At 54.1% G+C, this 14874-nt stretch overlaps 4 protein-coding genes across 4 annotated transcripts; 2 read left to right on the top strand and 2 right to left on the bottom strand.

Moving 5' to 3' along the window:
- Positions 1 to 574: 574 nt before the first annotated feature.
- PHACADRAFT_247976 (uncharacterized protein) lies at positions 575 to 2619 on the bottom strand. The gene is given in 7 exon segments (XM_007390762.1): positions 575 to 733; positions 799 to 1143; positions 1208 to 1574; positions 1594 to 2004; positions 2051 to 2103; positions 2154 to 2540; positions 2592 to 2619. 7 exon segments carry the CDS (start codon positions 2610 to 2612, stop codon positions 653 to 655), a joined length of 1665 nt encoding a protein of 554 aa, XP_007390824.1. The 5' UTR covers positions 2613 to 2619; the 3' UTR covers positions 575 to 652.
- A 145-nt stretch (positions 2620 to 2764) lies between these two features.
- On the top strand, positions 2765 to 8513 carry PHACADRAFT_111980 (uncharacterized protein). The gene is made up of 20 exons (XM_007390761.1): positions 2765 to 3296; positions 3354 to 3555; positions 3611 to 4103; positions 4159 to 4248; positions 4297 to 4368; positions 4417 to 4567; positions 4694 to 4700; positions 4753 to 5193; positions 5304 to 5445; positions 5496 to 5543; positions 5594 to 5735; positions 5793 to 5938; positions 5997 to 6305; positions 6358 to 6563; positions 6621 to 6850; positions 6904 to 6930; positions 6985 to 7080; positions 7128 to 8025; positions 8084 to 8160; positions 8223 to 8513. The coding sequence occupies exons 1-18, from the start codon at positions 2778 to 2780 to the stop codon at positions 7257 to 7259; spliced, it is 3453 nt and encodes a 1150-aa protein (XP_007390823.1). The 5' UTR covers positions 2765 to 2777; the 3' UTR covers positions 7260 to 8025; positions 8084 to 8160; positions 8223 to 8513.
- A 91-nt stretch (positions 8514 to 8604) lies between these two features.
- On the top strand, positions 8605 to 9795 carry PHACADRAFT_247972 (uncharacterized protein). The gene has a single exon (XM_007390760.1). It carries the CDS (start codon positions 8645 to 8647, stop codon positions 9473 to 9475), a length of 831 nt encoding a protein of 276 aa, XP_007390822.1. The 5' UTR covers positions 8605 to 8644; the 3' UTR covers positions 9476 to 9795.
- A 4-nt stretch (positions 9796 to 9799) lies between these two features.
- On the bottom strand, positions 9800 to 14420 carry PHACADRAFT_204575 (uncharacterized protein). Its single transcript, XM_007390759.1, has 9 exons — positions 13648 to 14420; positions 13139 to 13588; positions 12927 to 13084; positions 12754 to 12870; positions 12233 to 12702; positions 12051 to 12179; positions 11821 to 11997; positions 11359 to 11771; positions 9800 to 11296 (listed from the first exon to the last, which is right to left on the bottom strand). The coding sequence occupies exons 1-9, from the start codon at positions 13980 to 13982 to the stop codon at positions 10954 to 10956; spliced, it is 2592 nt and encodes an 863-aa protein (XP_007390821.1). The 5' UTR covers positions 13983 to 14420; the 3' UTR covers positions 9800 to 10953.
- Between the last annotated feature and the right edge of the window lie 454 nt (positions 14421 to 14874).

The raw sequence follows: 14874 nt of genomic DNA, 5'->3' as shown, positions 1-14874 counted from the left end.
ACGGGGTCATCAAAGACAGAAGGCTGGGTAGCAATGTCCTCTGGGTTCCGCTTTTTGCGCGTCCAGAAAGGCCGCTTGCCATCTTTGTCGGAGACGGACTCACCAAGCGGTGGTGCCTCGACGACACTGTAGGTCGAATCTTCACGCTTGCTGTCCGAGTCCTCGTCTGAGACGTCATCGCGCTTCTCGCTCAGACGGAGTGGAAGTGTCGGCAGGACGGTAGTCATCCTGTTAGTCTGAGGCTGCCTTTACTTACAACAAGGGAGAAATACGACGGGGGTGTCGTGAACCCACACGTTAGCCCTCGTGGAGCGTTTTGCGCTTTATAGAGCCATCTATGCTTCGAGAGTGCCGATGAGAAAAATAACTATGGATAGCCGGTCAATGCGGAAGGCACCTCAAGAACCACTTGCCGCTTCAGGCTTTACAGTCCACCGCGATAAAGAACAAAGCGTCGCAACGAATGGCGCGAATTGCGTATGCAGCCGGTTTATGGCGTTTGCTCGCCTAGAGAACGAAGCCATGTGGTCATACCATGTGATAACATGTCGGGGGAGATTGCCCACAGGTCACGAAGGCCAGATCATTGTTAGCATCAACTTCGACGAGGACAAACATTACTCTACGGTTTCGTATCAACCCTTCTTCTTCTTCACCGTCGTGGCATACCTCGTCCTCTGCCCCTTAGTGCACGTTGCGCAGTGCCAGGGGGCGCTTTGGGTCCCGGGTTTTGCTGAGGGAACTCTCAGTTAGAGCGGTGCTCTCAAAGAAAAGAAAACGAAGAGATCTGAAACTCACTGCTTCACTCTGCGGATTGCGCACGGTCTCATCCACGCTAAGGATGAGACAAGCGGCCTCGGTTGCACTACTGATGGCGTTGAGCTTGACAAGGCTCGGCTCCCAAACGAACGCCTCCATGTTATCGCGAACGCCTTCGGCCCCGTCAACATCAACACCGAACCACTTGAATCCATTTGCGTGCTTCATGCGAAGCTTGTTGAGGATGTCGGTCGAGTCTAACCCAGCGTTGTCGCAAATTTGACGAGGGATAATCTCGAGTGCCTTTGCAAATGCAGTTATGACGAGCTGCAGCTTGCCCGGAATTGACAGCGCGTGCTTGCGTATATGCGCCGAGAGGTCCATCTAGGGACGATTGGCTATGATGAGTGAAATGCCAAGGGTTGCGCAAGAGATGCAAAGCGTTTACCTCGATCGCTCCGCCGCCAGCTACGACGTCACCATTCTGTACTGCGCGTTTGACGACCATGATCGCATCGTGTAGACTCCGCTCAACTTCCTCAATGAACTGCTCCGCACCACCGCGAAGAATGAGAGTACATGTCCTCGCCTTTGGACACTCCTCGAAAATGTTGTATCGCTCGCCACCGATCTGCTTCTCTTCAAAGTGACCACATGTGCCGAGATGCTCTGGATGTATGTCAGATGTAGTGGATTGGATAGAGCCACCAACAGCTTTCGCCACGCGTTGTAGGTCAGCAGCTGGCACACGACCAGCGCAGAAGATATCGCGATCTGCAAACCACTGGGTAGCGAGATCACCGATTGGCAGCTTGCTGAGGACGACCTTGGCACCCGTCTTTTTCGATTGCCTCGAGCTTGCGATAGATGATCTCCCACTCCGCATCGACAATAGCCTGGTAGTCTGAGACGTGCTCAACGCGAACTTCCGCATTGTCCTTCTCGGCTTTCAGCTCCAACTCGACGTTCAGACTGAGAATGAGAGGGTTTCTGAAGGATTTGGGCTGCTGCTCTGCACCGGCATACGTGAACGTCTTCTTGAAAGCAACACCGCCGACGAGCGTAGAATCCTGCATACCGCCGCCTGGGATCTTCTTCACACCAATCAGCGACTCATCCAAATCGTCCTGATCTAGGCACTGGACAGCGTCAACGACCATTTTGGAGAAGAAGGGTTTCTCGGAGTGAATGAGTTTGGAGGACATTGATGTCGAAGCGCACTTGAGCAAGAGCGAACGGAAGCGTCTACACTGTGGTGAGTCAAGCGGATATTTGCAGAGGTGCAACGCACTCAGGGTCCGACTTGTCGACTGAAACCTGAATCTCCCTGATGCGCTCAATGGCCTAGCCCATGTAAGACACAATTTGCCATGAAAACGACTGGTGACACCCACCAGTTGGCACGCCTTTCTGTAGCCCTTCATGATGATATGCGGGCTGACACCCTCCTCAATGTAGCTTCGGACTTCCTTGAGTAGCTGAGCAGCAAGAAGGACCACGCTGGTGGTACCATCTCCGACCTCCGCGTCCTGAGCCCTTGCAATGTCGACCATAGTACGCGCAGCGGGATGAACGATATCAAGAAGCTTAAGGATAGTAGCACCATCGTTGGTGATTTGGGCTTCGCTTCTCTCATTGACAATAAGTTTGTCCATACCCCGAGGGCCAAGCGTGCTGGCGAGGGTCTCTGCGACGGCCAAACATGCAGAGATGTTTGAGAGAAGCTGAGGCTTTCCCTGGGAGGTGTCCGTGCCCTCCTTGAGGAGAACGACGGTCGGTTGCTGCGGAATTATAATTAATGCTTATTCCTCGAGAAATCCCTGGTTGCATACCATGGGCAAACCACGCTGCATTTTGTTGGAAGAGTGCTGAGAGCGGTCGAAGGAATGACTTGTAAATTCACCGTCACCGATATGGCAGTTATTGTTTGCACTTATTTGGCGCAGTGCGCGTCGCCCAGGCGCTTCGTCGCGTCTGAATTTCACTTCATAAACGACGCGAACATCGTCCTCTTCACCATGGTCGACAGCGGGCACACCGAAAGATCGCTCTTCTTCACAGGATCAGATGACGAGCGTGACGATGAGCTCGAATACGTTACACTGCCGGATACTCACCGGTCTGTGGAGGCACTGAATCCAGAGTCGCAACCGCAAACAAACTCGCTCTTTTTCGCGGACAGCGGAGACGAGGATGAGAAGCCTCCTCCGTCACACTTGATGACTTGCCCTGAGAATTTTGCTGGCATGCTGCACAATGTGCCAGACTTGAACGAACAAATGGATGTCGACATCAGCGTTCACGGTGTACCCTCCAGCAGAGCCTCGAGCGTGTCAAGCACGTCTTCTGCCCGGCCACCTGCCCCATCGTCACGAGCATCGTCAGCCGTTCCAGAAGCTTCCAACGAGCCACCGCGAAAGAGACGGAAATTGTCATTTCCAGCATCGGAGGGTGGGACCAACTTCGCATCTGCCTATATTGGGTCGTTCCTCGTAGCAGATGCCTGGAGTACAGTCCGTGGCAGAGGATTTGTGAAGGTGCGCAAGCAGAAATATTGGTGAGAATCTGAGCAGGACACAACTTGCAATTGCTAGCCCGCGGATGAGATTCGCATAGAACGAGATAGTTCATCAGAGCCTACTAAGCTGGACAAGAAGGCTTCGGCCAGGAGAGATCCCAAGACTAAAGACGGGAAGAAGCAACTATCCATTGCGACTATGCTGAAACCCGCAGCGCCGAAACCGACTAAGAAGAAGCAAGATATAGTAGTCCGGTTGACTACCATGCGTGGATTCGGTACGCGCGTTGCGCTATCTCCTCCGAGTCATAGTTAATGTGGCGTATGCTCTAGAATTCGCACGGCTCCCTCAAGAAGTCTCCACCTGGGTTTCCAAGCTTTTGGACCTCGGTATCGTAGAGTTCAAAGGCAGCACGGTCGTGGATTGTCCGCCTTCACTTCACTCTGGCGCATCGATAATCGTCTCGTTGTCCATCTATCTTAAAACATCTGCGTTCAGGCCGCCGAGTACATCTGCAGAGGACGAACCATCCAAACCCACGTTCAACGAAGGTCAAGAAAGTCTAGACGAGCAGATCCTTCGCGAACGCAAGAGCTCGCTAATACACCTCTTTGACATCCTGAACCTCAAACCGACCAAACGTGGTAGCTTCCGCGGGGGAAAGAAGAAGCAGTTAAGCCAAGAAGACCTGAGGCTTCTAGCACAAAAGGCGAGCAAGGCCAAGAAGGGTTCACATACTGAGATCGTCGGCGACGGGGAAGAGATTGTCGTAGAAGCCGACGAAGAGGAGCTTTCGGACAATCAGCTTAACCTTATATATCGCAAGTAAGTGAGGGTTCTACTCTCCCAGCTGACAGAAATGTACATGTCTGTGTATCAGGGCGCAGCAAAATGATACCTTTATGGGCGAAATGAACCCTAGCGATACCTTCACACTGACATTGCGAACATACCAAAAGCAGGCGCTCTGGTGGGTACAGTGATACGTCCTCTATCATGTCGTTCATGCGAAGCGCAGGTGGATGTACAACATGGAGACAAGCACCGACTCGGCTCGCCACGAGCAAACCATGCATCCTCTCTGGAAAGAGTATGCTGCACTCTCCTGCGTTAAATTTTCTTCTAACTTCCCGTGCAGGTATACATTCCCTTCTGATCCTCACCAGAGCCAAGATATCATCGACTTAACCGTAGACGACAGGCCGTTCTATTTCAACGAGTATTCTGGAGAACTGAGCCTCGAGCTCCCCAGAGCGGAACGAAAATTCAGAGGCGGGATTTTGGCGCAAGTACTTACCCTTCTATTACGGGCCCCTTCAATCTAACCCCGTTGCCACAGAGATGGTACAGTCGTCAGCTTATATCTTACATAATCAGAGGACTGACCTTACCGTCGTGATGGTGGTCGCTGACAGAGAGTATGTGATGACCGCAGCTGGCTTTTGGTCGCGTTTGACTCATCGTTGATTCCTAGTGGGGATGGGTAAAACCATCATGCTCAGCGCACTCATACAGACTGCCAGCGAGCCGGAGCCTCCAGATCCTACGGCCCGCGCGTCGAGGCGAAAACAGCTCCGACTCGATGGCGCCTTTCGCAATCGTGGCGACACCGCCAAGTCCACAGATGTACCTGGATTGCCCTCTACAGGCCCTTCGGCAACCCTCATTGTCGCGCCAACATCGCTTCTCACCCAGTGGCATGACGAATTATCGCGCTCGAGCAAGCCTGATACGCTGAAGGTGCTCGTCTGGCATGGGCAGAACAGACTTGACCTTGACAGTCTAGTCGAGCAGGGATTAGAACAGAAGGGAAAAGACGTCGTAATCACGTCATACGGAACGCTGGTATCAGAATTCAGCAAAACTCAGGGCGACAAGCCGGCCAGTTCGGTATTCGACAGTAAGTTTTGTCAAAGTACCTATTTCATTTGCTAACCTCACTAATGAAACGTAGTCGAGTGGAAGCGTGAGTAATCTTTACGTGCTTTCTCGCGAATTTAGATCATTAAACGGTACGCTCTTCAGGCGTAATCCTAGACGAAGCGCATTCCTGCAAGTCCCGTCAGAGTAAAACTGCGAAAGCGGTGTATGCGCTTCGTGCGAGAAGGCGATGGGCAGTCACTGGCACACCGATCGTCAACAGACTAGAGGACCTCTATTCTTTACTGTAAGCTTTTTGTTCATTGACGCGGGCGACGATCCTGATCGCTCTCGTAGCAAATTCCTGGACTTCAAACCTTGGTCTAATTACACGTTCTTCCGGTCGTGCGTGCCTGGGCAGCATTTCTTATCCGTAGTCACTCATCTCAGAATAGCTTCGTCACGCTGCCCTTCCTTGCTCGAGACCCCAAGGCTATCGAAGTCGTGCAAGTCATCTTGGAGAGCGTCCTGCTGCGACGTGAGAAGAATATGCGCGATGCGGATGGACGCATGATCGTCGAGCTGCCGCCGAAGGAGGTTTGTTCCCTCGCTCCCAGTACAAAAAAAACCTGTCTAATATCGCTGCTTCGCCAGGTCACGGTTGAAGAACTCGAGTTTTCGCCTCTAGAGCGCAAAATTTATGACTCTTTGTATCATGACGCTAAACGTCGATTTGAGAAGCTGAGCGAGAAAGGTGTAGTCAACAAGAACTACACGCACATCTTGGCCATGTTGATGAGGTATGTCGCCTCATTGCTGTGTATTGCCTGGGACGACGATGAAGCGAACACCGGTCAGACTTCGTCGTGCAGTCCTCCATCCTGGTCTTGTCCTGAAGGACTCCGATGACCTTGCGAAGGCCAGCGCAGATAGTACATTCATCGACCTACGTGGGATGATCCAAAGCTATATCGACAATGCAAGCGGTTCAAGTACGCCCCAGGCGGCAAACGATGATGGCGAGACCAAGCCGGACATTGGCAAGGGCGGAAACGCCTATGCGGAAGATGTCCTCAATAATCTAGGCCAGGAAGAGGAGGCAGAATGCCCTATATGTATGGATGTCATGCAGTCGCCGGTGCTGATTCCGGGCTGCCTGCACCAAGGGTTCGTTCTGCGTCTTCGACATGTATTCTCCCTATACTGAACCGAGCGACAGATGTAAAGACTGCATCACCGCATGTCTGCAGCAATGCATAGACCGAGGCAAAGAAGGATGCTGTCCAACCTGTTTCCACGAACCCGTATCCGAGAGCGACTTGCTTGAAATCGTTCGGACGGGTAAGCCTGGCGGCAATGCGGTCACGCTGAGGAAGAACGACTTCCGGTCGTCGACGAAGCTAGATGCGCTACTGCAAAATCTGCGTACGCACCCATAGATCTTCTCCTCAAGGTTTACCTGCTGAGATGCGAATGTTGCAGGTGCCATCCGCCAAACTGATCCCGCCTTCCGCGCGGTCGTCTTCTCGCAGTTCACAACCTTCCTGGACCTCATTCAGTTCGCGTTCGAGCGCGAACGGCTCAGGTGGTTACGCTTCGATGGCACGATGGACGTGCGCCGACGAAATGAGGCTGTCGCGAGCTTCAAGGAGAATAGCGATGAGCCAAAGGTTCTCATTGTGAGTCTGAAGGCAGGAGGTGTGGGCTTGAACGTAAGTTGCCTACCTGAAATTGCTCTTCGGGTGGCTGAGAACGGCATCTCTAGCTCACGAATGCAAACCACGTCTTCATGGTGAGCTTTTCTGGTCGCACATCTTTGAGAGTGTGCTGAAGGGGGCCGCTGCAGATGGACTGTTGGTGGAACTCTGCCATCGAGAATCAGGCTATCGATCGCGTGCACAGGATAGGTCAAGAGAGGACGGTCCATGTCAAGCACTTCATAGTATGTCCTCGATTGTCATACACAGCTCCTTTCTTTACCTGTCGCAGGTCTCCGATACCATCGAACGGCGCATTCTGCAGATCCAGAAACGCAAGACAGCCATTGTCAAGGAAGCGTTCGGCGGCAGAGGCGACTCGGACAGTATTGAAAATCTCAGGATCATGTTTGGTGACGACTAAGAGGAATGTCGTCCCTAACGCGTCTCGTAGCATCTATTATACAATCTGGATAGGTAGACACCCATGGCTATTCATTCGTGTATAACATGAACTGCGGGGTAGCAGCTAATTGAACATAAGAATATAGATACAACGGTCGTTCAAGACGATAGGATACAACTGCTGAACACTAACAATGTCCACCAGCGAGTGTCTCAGTAGCAGCAAACTTGACCAGCAAATGACATTCTGTAACCGACAGGACTCAGCTTGCTTTCACGCAATTGGTTGGTAGGCCGTCTCCCCGATCAAAAAATGAACCACGTCGCCTTCTGCGAGGGTCAGCCTCACTGGCAGGCGAGGATCAACCCGAATGGGCTCGCTTTGGCCGATGAAGAACGCCCCGCGCTGGAAGTTGCGTGTGATGGCGGCAGCCTCCTCTTCAGTGAGGTTGCGGGGACGCTTGTTCGGACGGAACGTCGAGGTCGACGCACCAGCGGTAGTGGGGGTAGTGCTAGTTGGGGCAGAAGGTGCAGACGCGGGAAAGGTGCTGTAGTCGTAGTAGTTGGGGTGCGCGAGAGAGTGCATCGGCGGCGGTGGGTAGCCCGGGAGCGCAGGGTACGGCACTTGGGCTTGAGCCTGAACTTGGGCTTCGATGACGTCTACGTTAAGACTTGTGGTCTCGTGTTAGGTGAAGAGCAGGCAACGCACCTTGGTTTTGGGAGCCCTCCGCTTCAGGGTCGGGGTAGGCGCAGGTGTTGCCTATGCCGCGCTTGAGGCAGCTCTGGCGGCAACATATGAGTACACAGGGACCCACACCGGGCGAGAGAGACAAGACTCGCCTGGCATGGCAAAACCTCACTACACCTAGTCTTGCCGGCATGGCAGGCCGCGCATGCTCTCCGGACAGAAGGAGCTTTGGCTGGGCGGAAAACAGAGATTAGAAGGGGCTGGATAAGGGGATTGTGGGCCGGAGGTGCTCACGCTTTCGTGTATTCTCGGTTACGGGAGGGGTGACGGTGTCGCCGTTGTGGATGGGCTGCTGGAGGCCGTCTGGGATCTGCTGCTGTTGCTGCTGCTGTTGCTGCTGCGGGTGCACCTGGAGGTGTTGTGGGTCCTGCTGTTGCGGGTGCGGCTGGAGGCCGTCGTCCTGGCCGGACGCGTTGAGGGCCGACATGATTTGGCTGAGGGCACGGAGCTGATCGTCGGGCTGGCACGGTCGCTCGGTCTGCGTGGGCGGGCAAGGTCCGAGAAAACGGTCAAACGGCGCCCCACCGTCCTTATAAACCCTCCCCTTTCCCGGCATCAGTCGGCCCCGGCCCGGAACCACCAGTATCGCCGCCGGCTCGTCGGGTCTCGCTTTGGGCCGGACCCAATCATTTCTCACTTGCTTCAGACTCGCCAACATGCAGGAGCCAATACAGCCACCAGTTTCCTTCGAGGATTTCACGTACGCCTTCGACCCTGCCGTCTCGACTGTCTTTCCCAGTCCTCCTCCTCTGCCTTCCTCCGCAGACCTCTTCTCGCCATCAGAGACAACCGACCTCCTCGGCTTTCTCGACAACTTTTCATGGGACCTCGAGGCAGAAGTAAACAATGCCATCAACCTCCCATCCGTACGACCGCCAGATTTTCGCGACCATGACATGGCGGTGGAGGGCTCTACCCCTCTCACGCCACATACGATGACTCTCCAGAGTGCACTCGCCATGACCATGTCAGAGAAGGGGAAGCAAGCTGCCCACGCTCAGCGGGACAGGGCATCATCCTCTTCGGCGCAGCCAGCGAGAAGCCAGCCAGCTCGTGCCACCCGCTCTACTCGGCGACCTTCTGCTGTAACGAACGTCTCATTGTCCTCCACGAAGTCTGCATCTTCTGCTGAGGCCGAGGCTGAGAACGCCAGCAAACCAAAACAGCTCCTGTCTACCCCGCAAAAGCGGTTGAACCACATCATGTCAGAGCAGAAACGTCGCAATGCCATTCGCGACGGCTATGTGCAGCTGACCACGCTGCTCGCACCTGCCGGGGCTCCTCCTGGCGCAGGTATGCCCACTCGTGGACGACCGAAGGGCAGCGGGACGAGGGCGGGGCGGGGCAGAGGCGCGGGCGGATTCAAGGGCAAGAGTGGCATCTTGTTCAGGGCTGTGGAGTACATCCATTGGTTGGAGGAAGGACGGGAGGCTCTGTTTGAGGAGGTGCTTAAGGTGGAGGCAGCGGCCGGCATTCATCATCCCTGAGGCGCGAAGCTCGAAGACATACGTCCATTCATGTGAGTATCTCGGTAGACCGCCTATCTACATGGATCTGAACTGGTATACAGTATTCCATACCGCCCCTGGTCCCGATCACCCTGAATCACCCTGCATCTGCACAGTTCTGTGTCAGCACATTCTGCTTCCCATGCACGCCGTATTGTCTGCTGTTGTATCGCTGTACCACACATGTAAATTATAGCTCATATACGGATTCATTTCGTGCTCAGTCACGTACGCGATAACTTGCCAGGGAACATCGACTCTTTTATGCATCCATGAAAGCTCTTTAAGCTTCAAGCTTTCAAGCCTTAGCCGGCTTAACGGCAATATGACACCGGGACCTTCATTAGCATTCGTCAACACAATCTGTGAATGGCTCCCTTACCCCGACCACCACCAGCGGACCCAAACGCCAATTGGCCAATACCGCAACTTGTGCTACGGGTCGATGACCTTGCACACCCAGGAGCGCAGTTGCTCTTTGACAGCGTCAAGCCTTATGAGGCCCTCAAGGACGCCATCGTAGCCGTGTTCTGTTGGTTGTACACGCCCGAGAACGTACCGCGCAGGTGACTCTATTCCCCCTTGTCCACAAGGCTACGAGACTGAAGCGTAGCATATGGCAGCGTGGAGAAGATTACGCTCGTCTTCCGCACGATGCCGGGCGTTGCGCACACCTTCGGGTCTGAGCTCTTCAAGGAGATCCACTTCTCGCTCGACCACATCGTGAACAGCGCGCAGCGCGCAAGAAACGAGATCCTCGGAGTGCTCACGCACGAGGTCATCCACTGCTTCCAATTCACCGGCAAGAGTGTACAGTGTCCGGGCGGGCTTGTCGAGGGCGTCGCAGGTGCGTCTTTCCCCCTTCGTACACGGCGAACAGGTGCTGATCGCCAGCGACAGACTGGGTTCGCCTCCGTGCCGGGCTTGCGCCTCCGCACTGGGTCGAGGGGCGCAGCGACAAGTGGGACGCCGGCTACGAGGCGACGGGCTTCTTCCTCGACTGGCTCGAAGACCGCTACGGCTACGGCACCGTCGCAGAGCTCAACGGCTATCTGCGCGAGCGGCCGTGGAGCGAGGGCATGTTCAAGGAGCTTACGGGCCGCAAACTCCAGAAGCTCTGGCGGCTGTACAGAGAGCACCTCGGCAAGGAAGTGCCTGGCGACGAGAAGGGTGAATAGCCTAAGCGTCGTGAGACATGTATACCGCGGGTGACCTTTGTACCCAAGGAAGCATACGTGTACTATGCCGGATATGTAGATAACTGAAATTAAGAGCTAGAGCTAGAGGGGGATGCGAACGTAGACATGTATTGCCATGAACACAACTACACTGATATATCCGAGGGAATATATTGCACTAGGTTATCGTCAGCAGTTGAGAGCAAGCCCTTGACGAGATGGAGTCAGAAGAAACCAGTAAAATAATACACTTATAACTGCGAGGTCCATGCGATAAAACTATCCCCAGTCTTCGCCCAACTCACGCGCGAGGAAATCATCCTCTTCGTCATCACCGTCTTCACTCGAGTCGTCCGTCGTCATGTCGTCGTCATCGTCATTATCATTATTCGCGGCCACACTCGCGGGCGAGGCGGACCGCGTCTTAGCCTCTTCTTCAACAAGGTCATCGGCAGAGATGGAGTCCTTTAGTTTTGATGCACCGGATCGTTCTGCAGCCAGCTTCTTCCGCTTCGCGAGCGGGGAACGCAGGCCGTCGGAGTCGCTGCCCGCGCCCCCCTCCAATGGAGTGACGCTACGCAGCCGCTTTCTTTTTCGTTTTGACGGCGTTGACGATGCGCTACTGAAGAGTTGATCACTCGTAAACTTTCACTTACACCGAGCGCAGAAGACAGAACGACAAACCTGATGATGCTGTTCGACTCGTCCGTCCACTCATCCTCCGTCACATTCCCACTCTTTACCCCACTCCTCGTGCTCTCACTCCCATCCCCATCCTCATCGTCGCTCTCGTTCATCGCCGCATCGACTTCGTCGTTGATCTCGTCCCAGTCGACGCCATCGAGCTGGAGCGACTGGTTAGGTGCCACAGTGCGGTCGTAGTCCCAGTCATCTGCATCCGGCTCAGGATCAGAAGAGATCTGGTGCGGGTCCGAGGGGGGACTCGCTGGTCCTACCGCAGCTGCTGCCTCTGGGTCGATCAGGTACGGCGTCTCGTCCTGCCGTCTCCACTGGTTGATCGAGTCCAAAAACCAGTTCACCCAGACGATCTTGACCCCGCCTTGGCGGCGTGCAGCGTCGACTTTAGCGGTGCCACGCTGGAGCAGGCGATTAGCGATAGCAGGAAAGGGGAGAAAGATGGCGAACCTTGGCAGCAATTAGATGCGTAATTCGAGGGTTGAGCTCTGTGTAGCACTTCGCCCCGAACATAACAGCTATCCGCCACGTCTCGCTGGTCTCTGCTCTGGTGTCAAGAGGGATGACGCTAGAAAATACTACATGGCAGCCAGCTAATGCATTTTGTCGCATGAGTGGTATTATAAGCTGGACCAGTCGGGTTCAACGTTAAGGAGCTTCAAAAACGATATTATGCTTACTCGGACGTCATAAGGAGATGGTGGTTCTACATGGTGCTTTGATGGTTTCCGCTTGATGTGCTTCTCCTTCTCCTCTTTTGGCCGTTCATCATACGCAGCATAATATTGTCTGTGCACTTCTTCTAGTATCTGCGATAGCAGATGTCAGTGGCCTAGTATCTAAAAACTGTTCATATACTCACTCTCTGAACCCGTACGAGCTCAGTGTCCGTATTTTTGAGCAGCGCCTTACGATGGTGATGTTTTTCGCGATGCGGTGTAGGTGACCTATCCGCTTCAGCGCCATTCGTGGGTTTTGGTGAATCGCCGTTGACTGTAGGTGAGGAAGACTCTAAAGCTTCCGCATCTACCCCATCTGCGTCCTCGTCTTCAGCCTCTTGCAGTTCCTCCTGCATCTTAGCCAACGGCCTCTCTTCAAGCTGGGCGTCGAGGGCATCGGCGTTGCGTGCAAGGATCTCAGTCTTCTCAATCTCTGCTAATTCTTCTTCCGTAACATCGCTTGGCACTGGCGTGACAGATGTATCCGGCTCAGATGCAGCTGAAGAGGTAGAAGGCAGCCCAGGAGTGGTGGCAACTTGGGGTAATGGCGTGAGCGGTACCTGCTTAGGGAGGAACGCAGAGTTGATGTCGCCAATTCCAACGAAGAACTCGACTAGAGCGTATATATGAGCCCTCGAACAAATTAACCTGCATCCAGACTTACATGGTATAACCTTGACAAGATTCGGGCTCCACTCCCAAACGTCTGCCCGATCGTCGATGACGACTACCATAGACTGATCGCACGGGAACAAACGTTGCAAGCTCTTCTGCGTTAAGCCTTATAGACAGTCTTCATGAATTTGACTTCGCGGGAAAGAGGGTGGCAGTACTCACTTCCACTTTCGTCCCGACTGAGCAGCCGACCGCCGAAGATCTTGCCATCAGGATCAATGGCAGCACAGACCTCCTCGGCATAAGCACGAGTGCCCATAGTATAGACATGCATTTCATACTTTTCGGCCATGTCCTCTAGGAACTCATTCCATCCGGGACTAGGCAACCACGGAGTCAGTCAAAGCGCAGGGGTTGAGAAGCGTGACACGCACCGTGGCTTAATATAGTACATACAACCTTCATTCTCTACACTTTTATCCTTCCCCTTGCGCTTTATTCCTCGTAACCGCGGGTCGCCCAGAGCCTCAGGGCCTAACCTGAACTTCTTGACGTCCTTCAACGCTTCCCAGTTGGGATTCGGCTCATCGTCGTCCACCACGGTAACGTCACTCCCTTCCGGCTGTGACGTCTTCGGCTCTGCTTGCCGAGCCTCCCATGCCTCGCCCTCCGCGATCCATTCGCCTACTGTGGGGTCCACAGTGGCATGTACAATAGTCTGGTCGAGGTCAACGATGAGCGATAGCTTCCGCGTCTTCCGCAGGTGTTCAGCGGTTTCCTTCTCAATCCTTTGAGCCTCTTCGAGAGATACTGTGGGCCCATTGGCGGCGTGAGTCATCTGAATGGATGCACGTGAGGCATCCGAGAATCCTGTGTAGTCGTAACTGTTCCAACATGAACATCAGCGGCAATGCATACAGAGTGTGTTCGTGTGTTTGCGTACTCTGTCATATCCTTGCCACACAGGCAGCACAGGCCGCCAAGCTGCATGCCGTGCTTACATGGCTCAAGGATTTTGATGGCGGGTTGCTCCCTGGCCCTGCGCTGGGAGACAGTGTCTCCGGGCTTGAAGGTCCAGCTGTCGACTGTGCCCTCGATGGACGAGTCCCATGTGCCAAAGCGTGTCTCTCTGCCCGATTCTGGTGAGTGATGTGTAAACGAATAGCTGAGCAAACGCGTTCCGCGTTGTACAGTGTCCGCGGCTTGCACCTCGTGTGCTACGACCTTGATGGGGTACGGGAGCTGCGGGGAGAGGTAGAGCTCAGTGGAATCCGACATTTATATTCGTGAGTGCATGCAGGGAGTGTTGAAACGTGAGTGTGGTATAAAGCTGAAGAAATGACGGGGATATTCGAGTGCGTTAATTCGACGCTTTGACCTCGCATGCGGCGGAGCTGCTCGACGGTCCGGAGTGGGGGTGTGCTTGTTCAACAACCCATTCAGGAAATCCTCCCGGCCGGCGCCGCACTCCGCCGTCCTATGATCCGCGTCGATCGCGCCTCCGACAGTTCCCCGCTCCGGCCATTGCGTTCGGTGTCGGGGTCTGCTCAACGACTGCTCCAAAGCGAGTATTTGTACACAACGCTGGCTTCACCCAGAGGTCATCGAACCCATCTTATTCTTTCGTTGTCATGCCAATCATTCAGACAAGGCTGTAATTGTCACCGGTCGTTCCAAAGGTGGCATCGAGCTTGCTGTGAGTGGAACTGTATGATGCACTTGTGAGAAAATAAGTTCACCACGGAGATAGTTGCGAAGAGTGCGCGCGCCGTGGCTGCAATATGTATGTCGCCGCTCGCGGACTCGAGACTGTGGAAGGCTCCAGCCAGGCCGGGATAGAGAGGCTTATGGGCGATGAGAAAACTCGAACGTTCAAAGTGTAGTCAAGAGGGTCATGGATAACTAGGAGGTCGCACCGGCATGGTTGTCAACAACGCAGGAATCAATTGTTCAGGTATATATCCTCTTTGGCCCTCGTGTCAAACTTGTTTGCGTCTGGTCTTACGTGCGGGTAATTTATAGGCACGGCTATCGATGTCGTCTTGGATGTCGTACCGCTTGCAGTCCTCCGTATCTGCAAGGTCATCTTTCCCCAAATGGCTACACGCAGGTCCGGCATTATCGTAGACTTAGGTTCAGTTGCTGGCGAAATGTACGTCTTCCTTGGCAC

Source organism: Phanerochaete carnosa, assembly GCF_000300595.1.
Source record: "Phanerochaete carnosa HHB-10118-sp unplaced genomic scaffold PHACAscaffold_1, whole genome shotgun sequence".
In the NCBI taxonomy this organism is placed as follows: domain Eukaryota; kingdom Fungi; phylum Basidiomycota; class Agaricomycetes; order Polyporales; family Phanerochaetaceae; genus Phanerochaete; species Phanerochaete carnosa.
Note: the sequence above shows the minus strand (reverse complement) of the source record. Positions and strands in the feature narration are given on the sequence as shown.

Bases quoted from the DNA above. Each gene is read 5' to 3' on its own strand.
- PHACADRAFT_247976 (XM_007390762.1), bottom strand. From the start codon at position 2,612: ATGCAGCGTGGTTTGCCCATG. The intron at 2,104-2,153 runs GTGGGTGTCACC...TACATGGGCTAG, and splicing joins ACAGAAAGGCGTGCCAACTG to GCCATTGAGCGCATCAGGGA. The intron at 1,144-1,207 runs GTAAACGCTTTG...AATCGTCCCTAG, and splicing joins CTGGCGGCGGAGCGATCGAG to ATGGACCTCTCGGCGCATAT.
- PHACADRAFT_111980 (XM_007390761.1), top strand. From the start codon at position 2,778: ATGGTCGACAGCGGGCACACCGAAAGATCGCTCTTCTTCACAGGATCA. The intron at 4,369-4,416 runs GTATGCTGCACT...CTTCCCGTGCAG, and splicing joins ATGCATCCTCTCTGGAAAGA to GTATACATTCCCTTCTGATC. The intron at 6,564-6,620 runs GTACGCACCCAT...CGAATGTTGCAG, and splicing joins TGCGCTACTGCAAAATCTGC to GTGCCATCCGCCAAACTGAT.
- PHACADRAFT_247972 (XM_007390760.1), top strand. From the start codon at position 8,645: ATGCAGGAGCCAATACAGCCACCAGTTTCCTTCGAGGATTTCACGTAC.
- PHACADRAFT_204575 (XM_007390759.1), bottom strand. From the start codon at position 13,982: ATGTCGGATTCCACTGAGCTCTACCTCTCCCCGCAGCTCCCGTACCCC. The intron at 11,772-11,820 runs GTTCGCCATCTT...CGCCTGCTCCAG, and splicing joins CGCATCTAATTGCTGCCAAG to CGTGGCACCGCTAAAGTCGA. The intron at 11,297-11,358 runs GTTTGTCGTTCT...TCAACTCTTCAG, and splicing joins GAGTCGAACAGCATCATCAG to TAGCGCATCGTCAACGCCGT.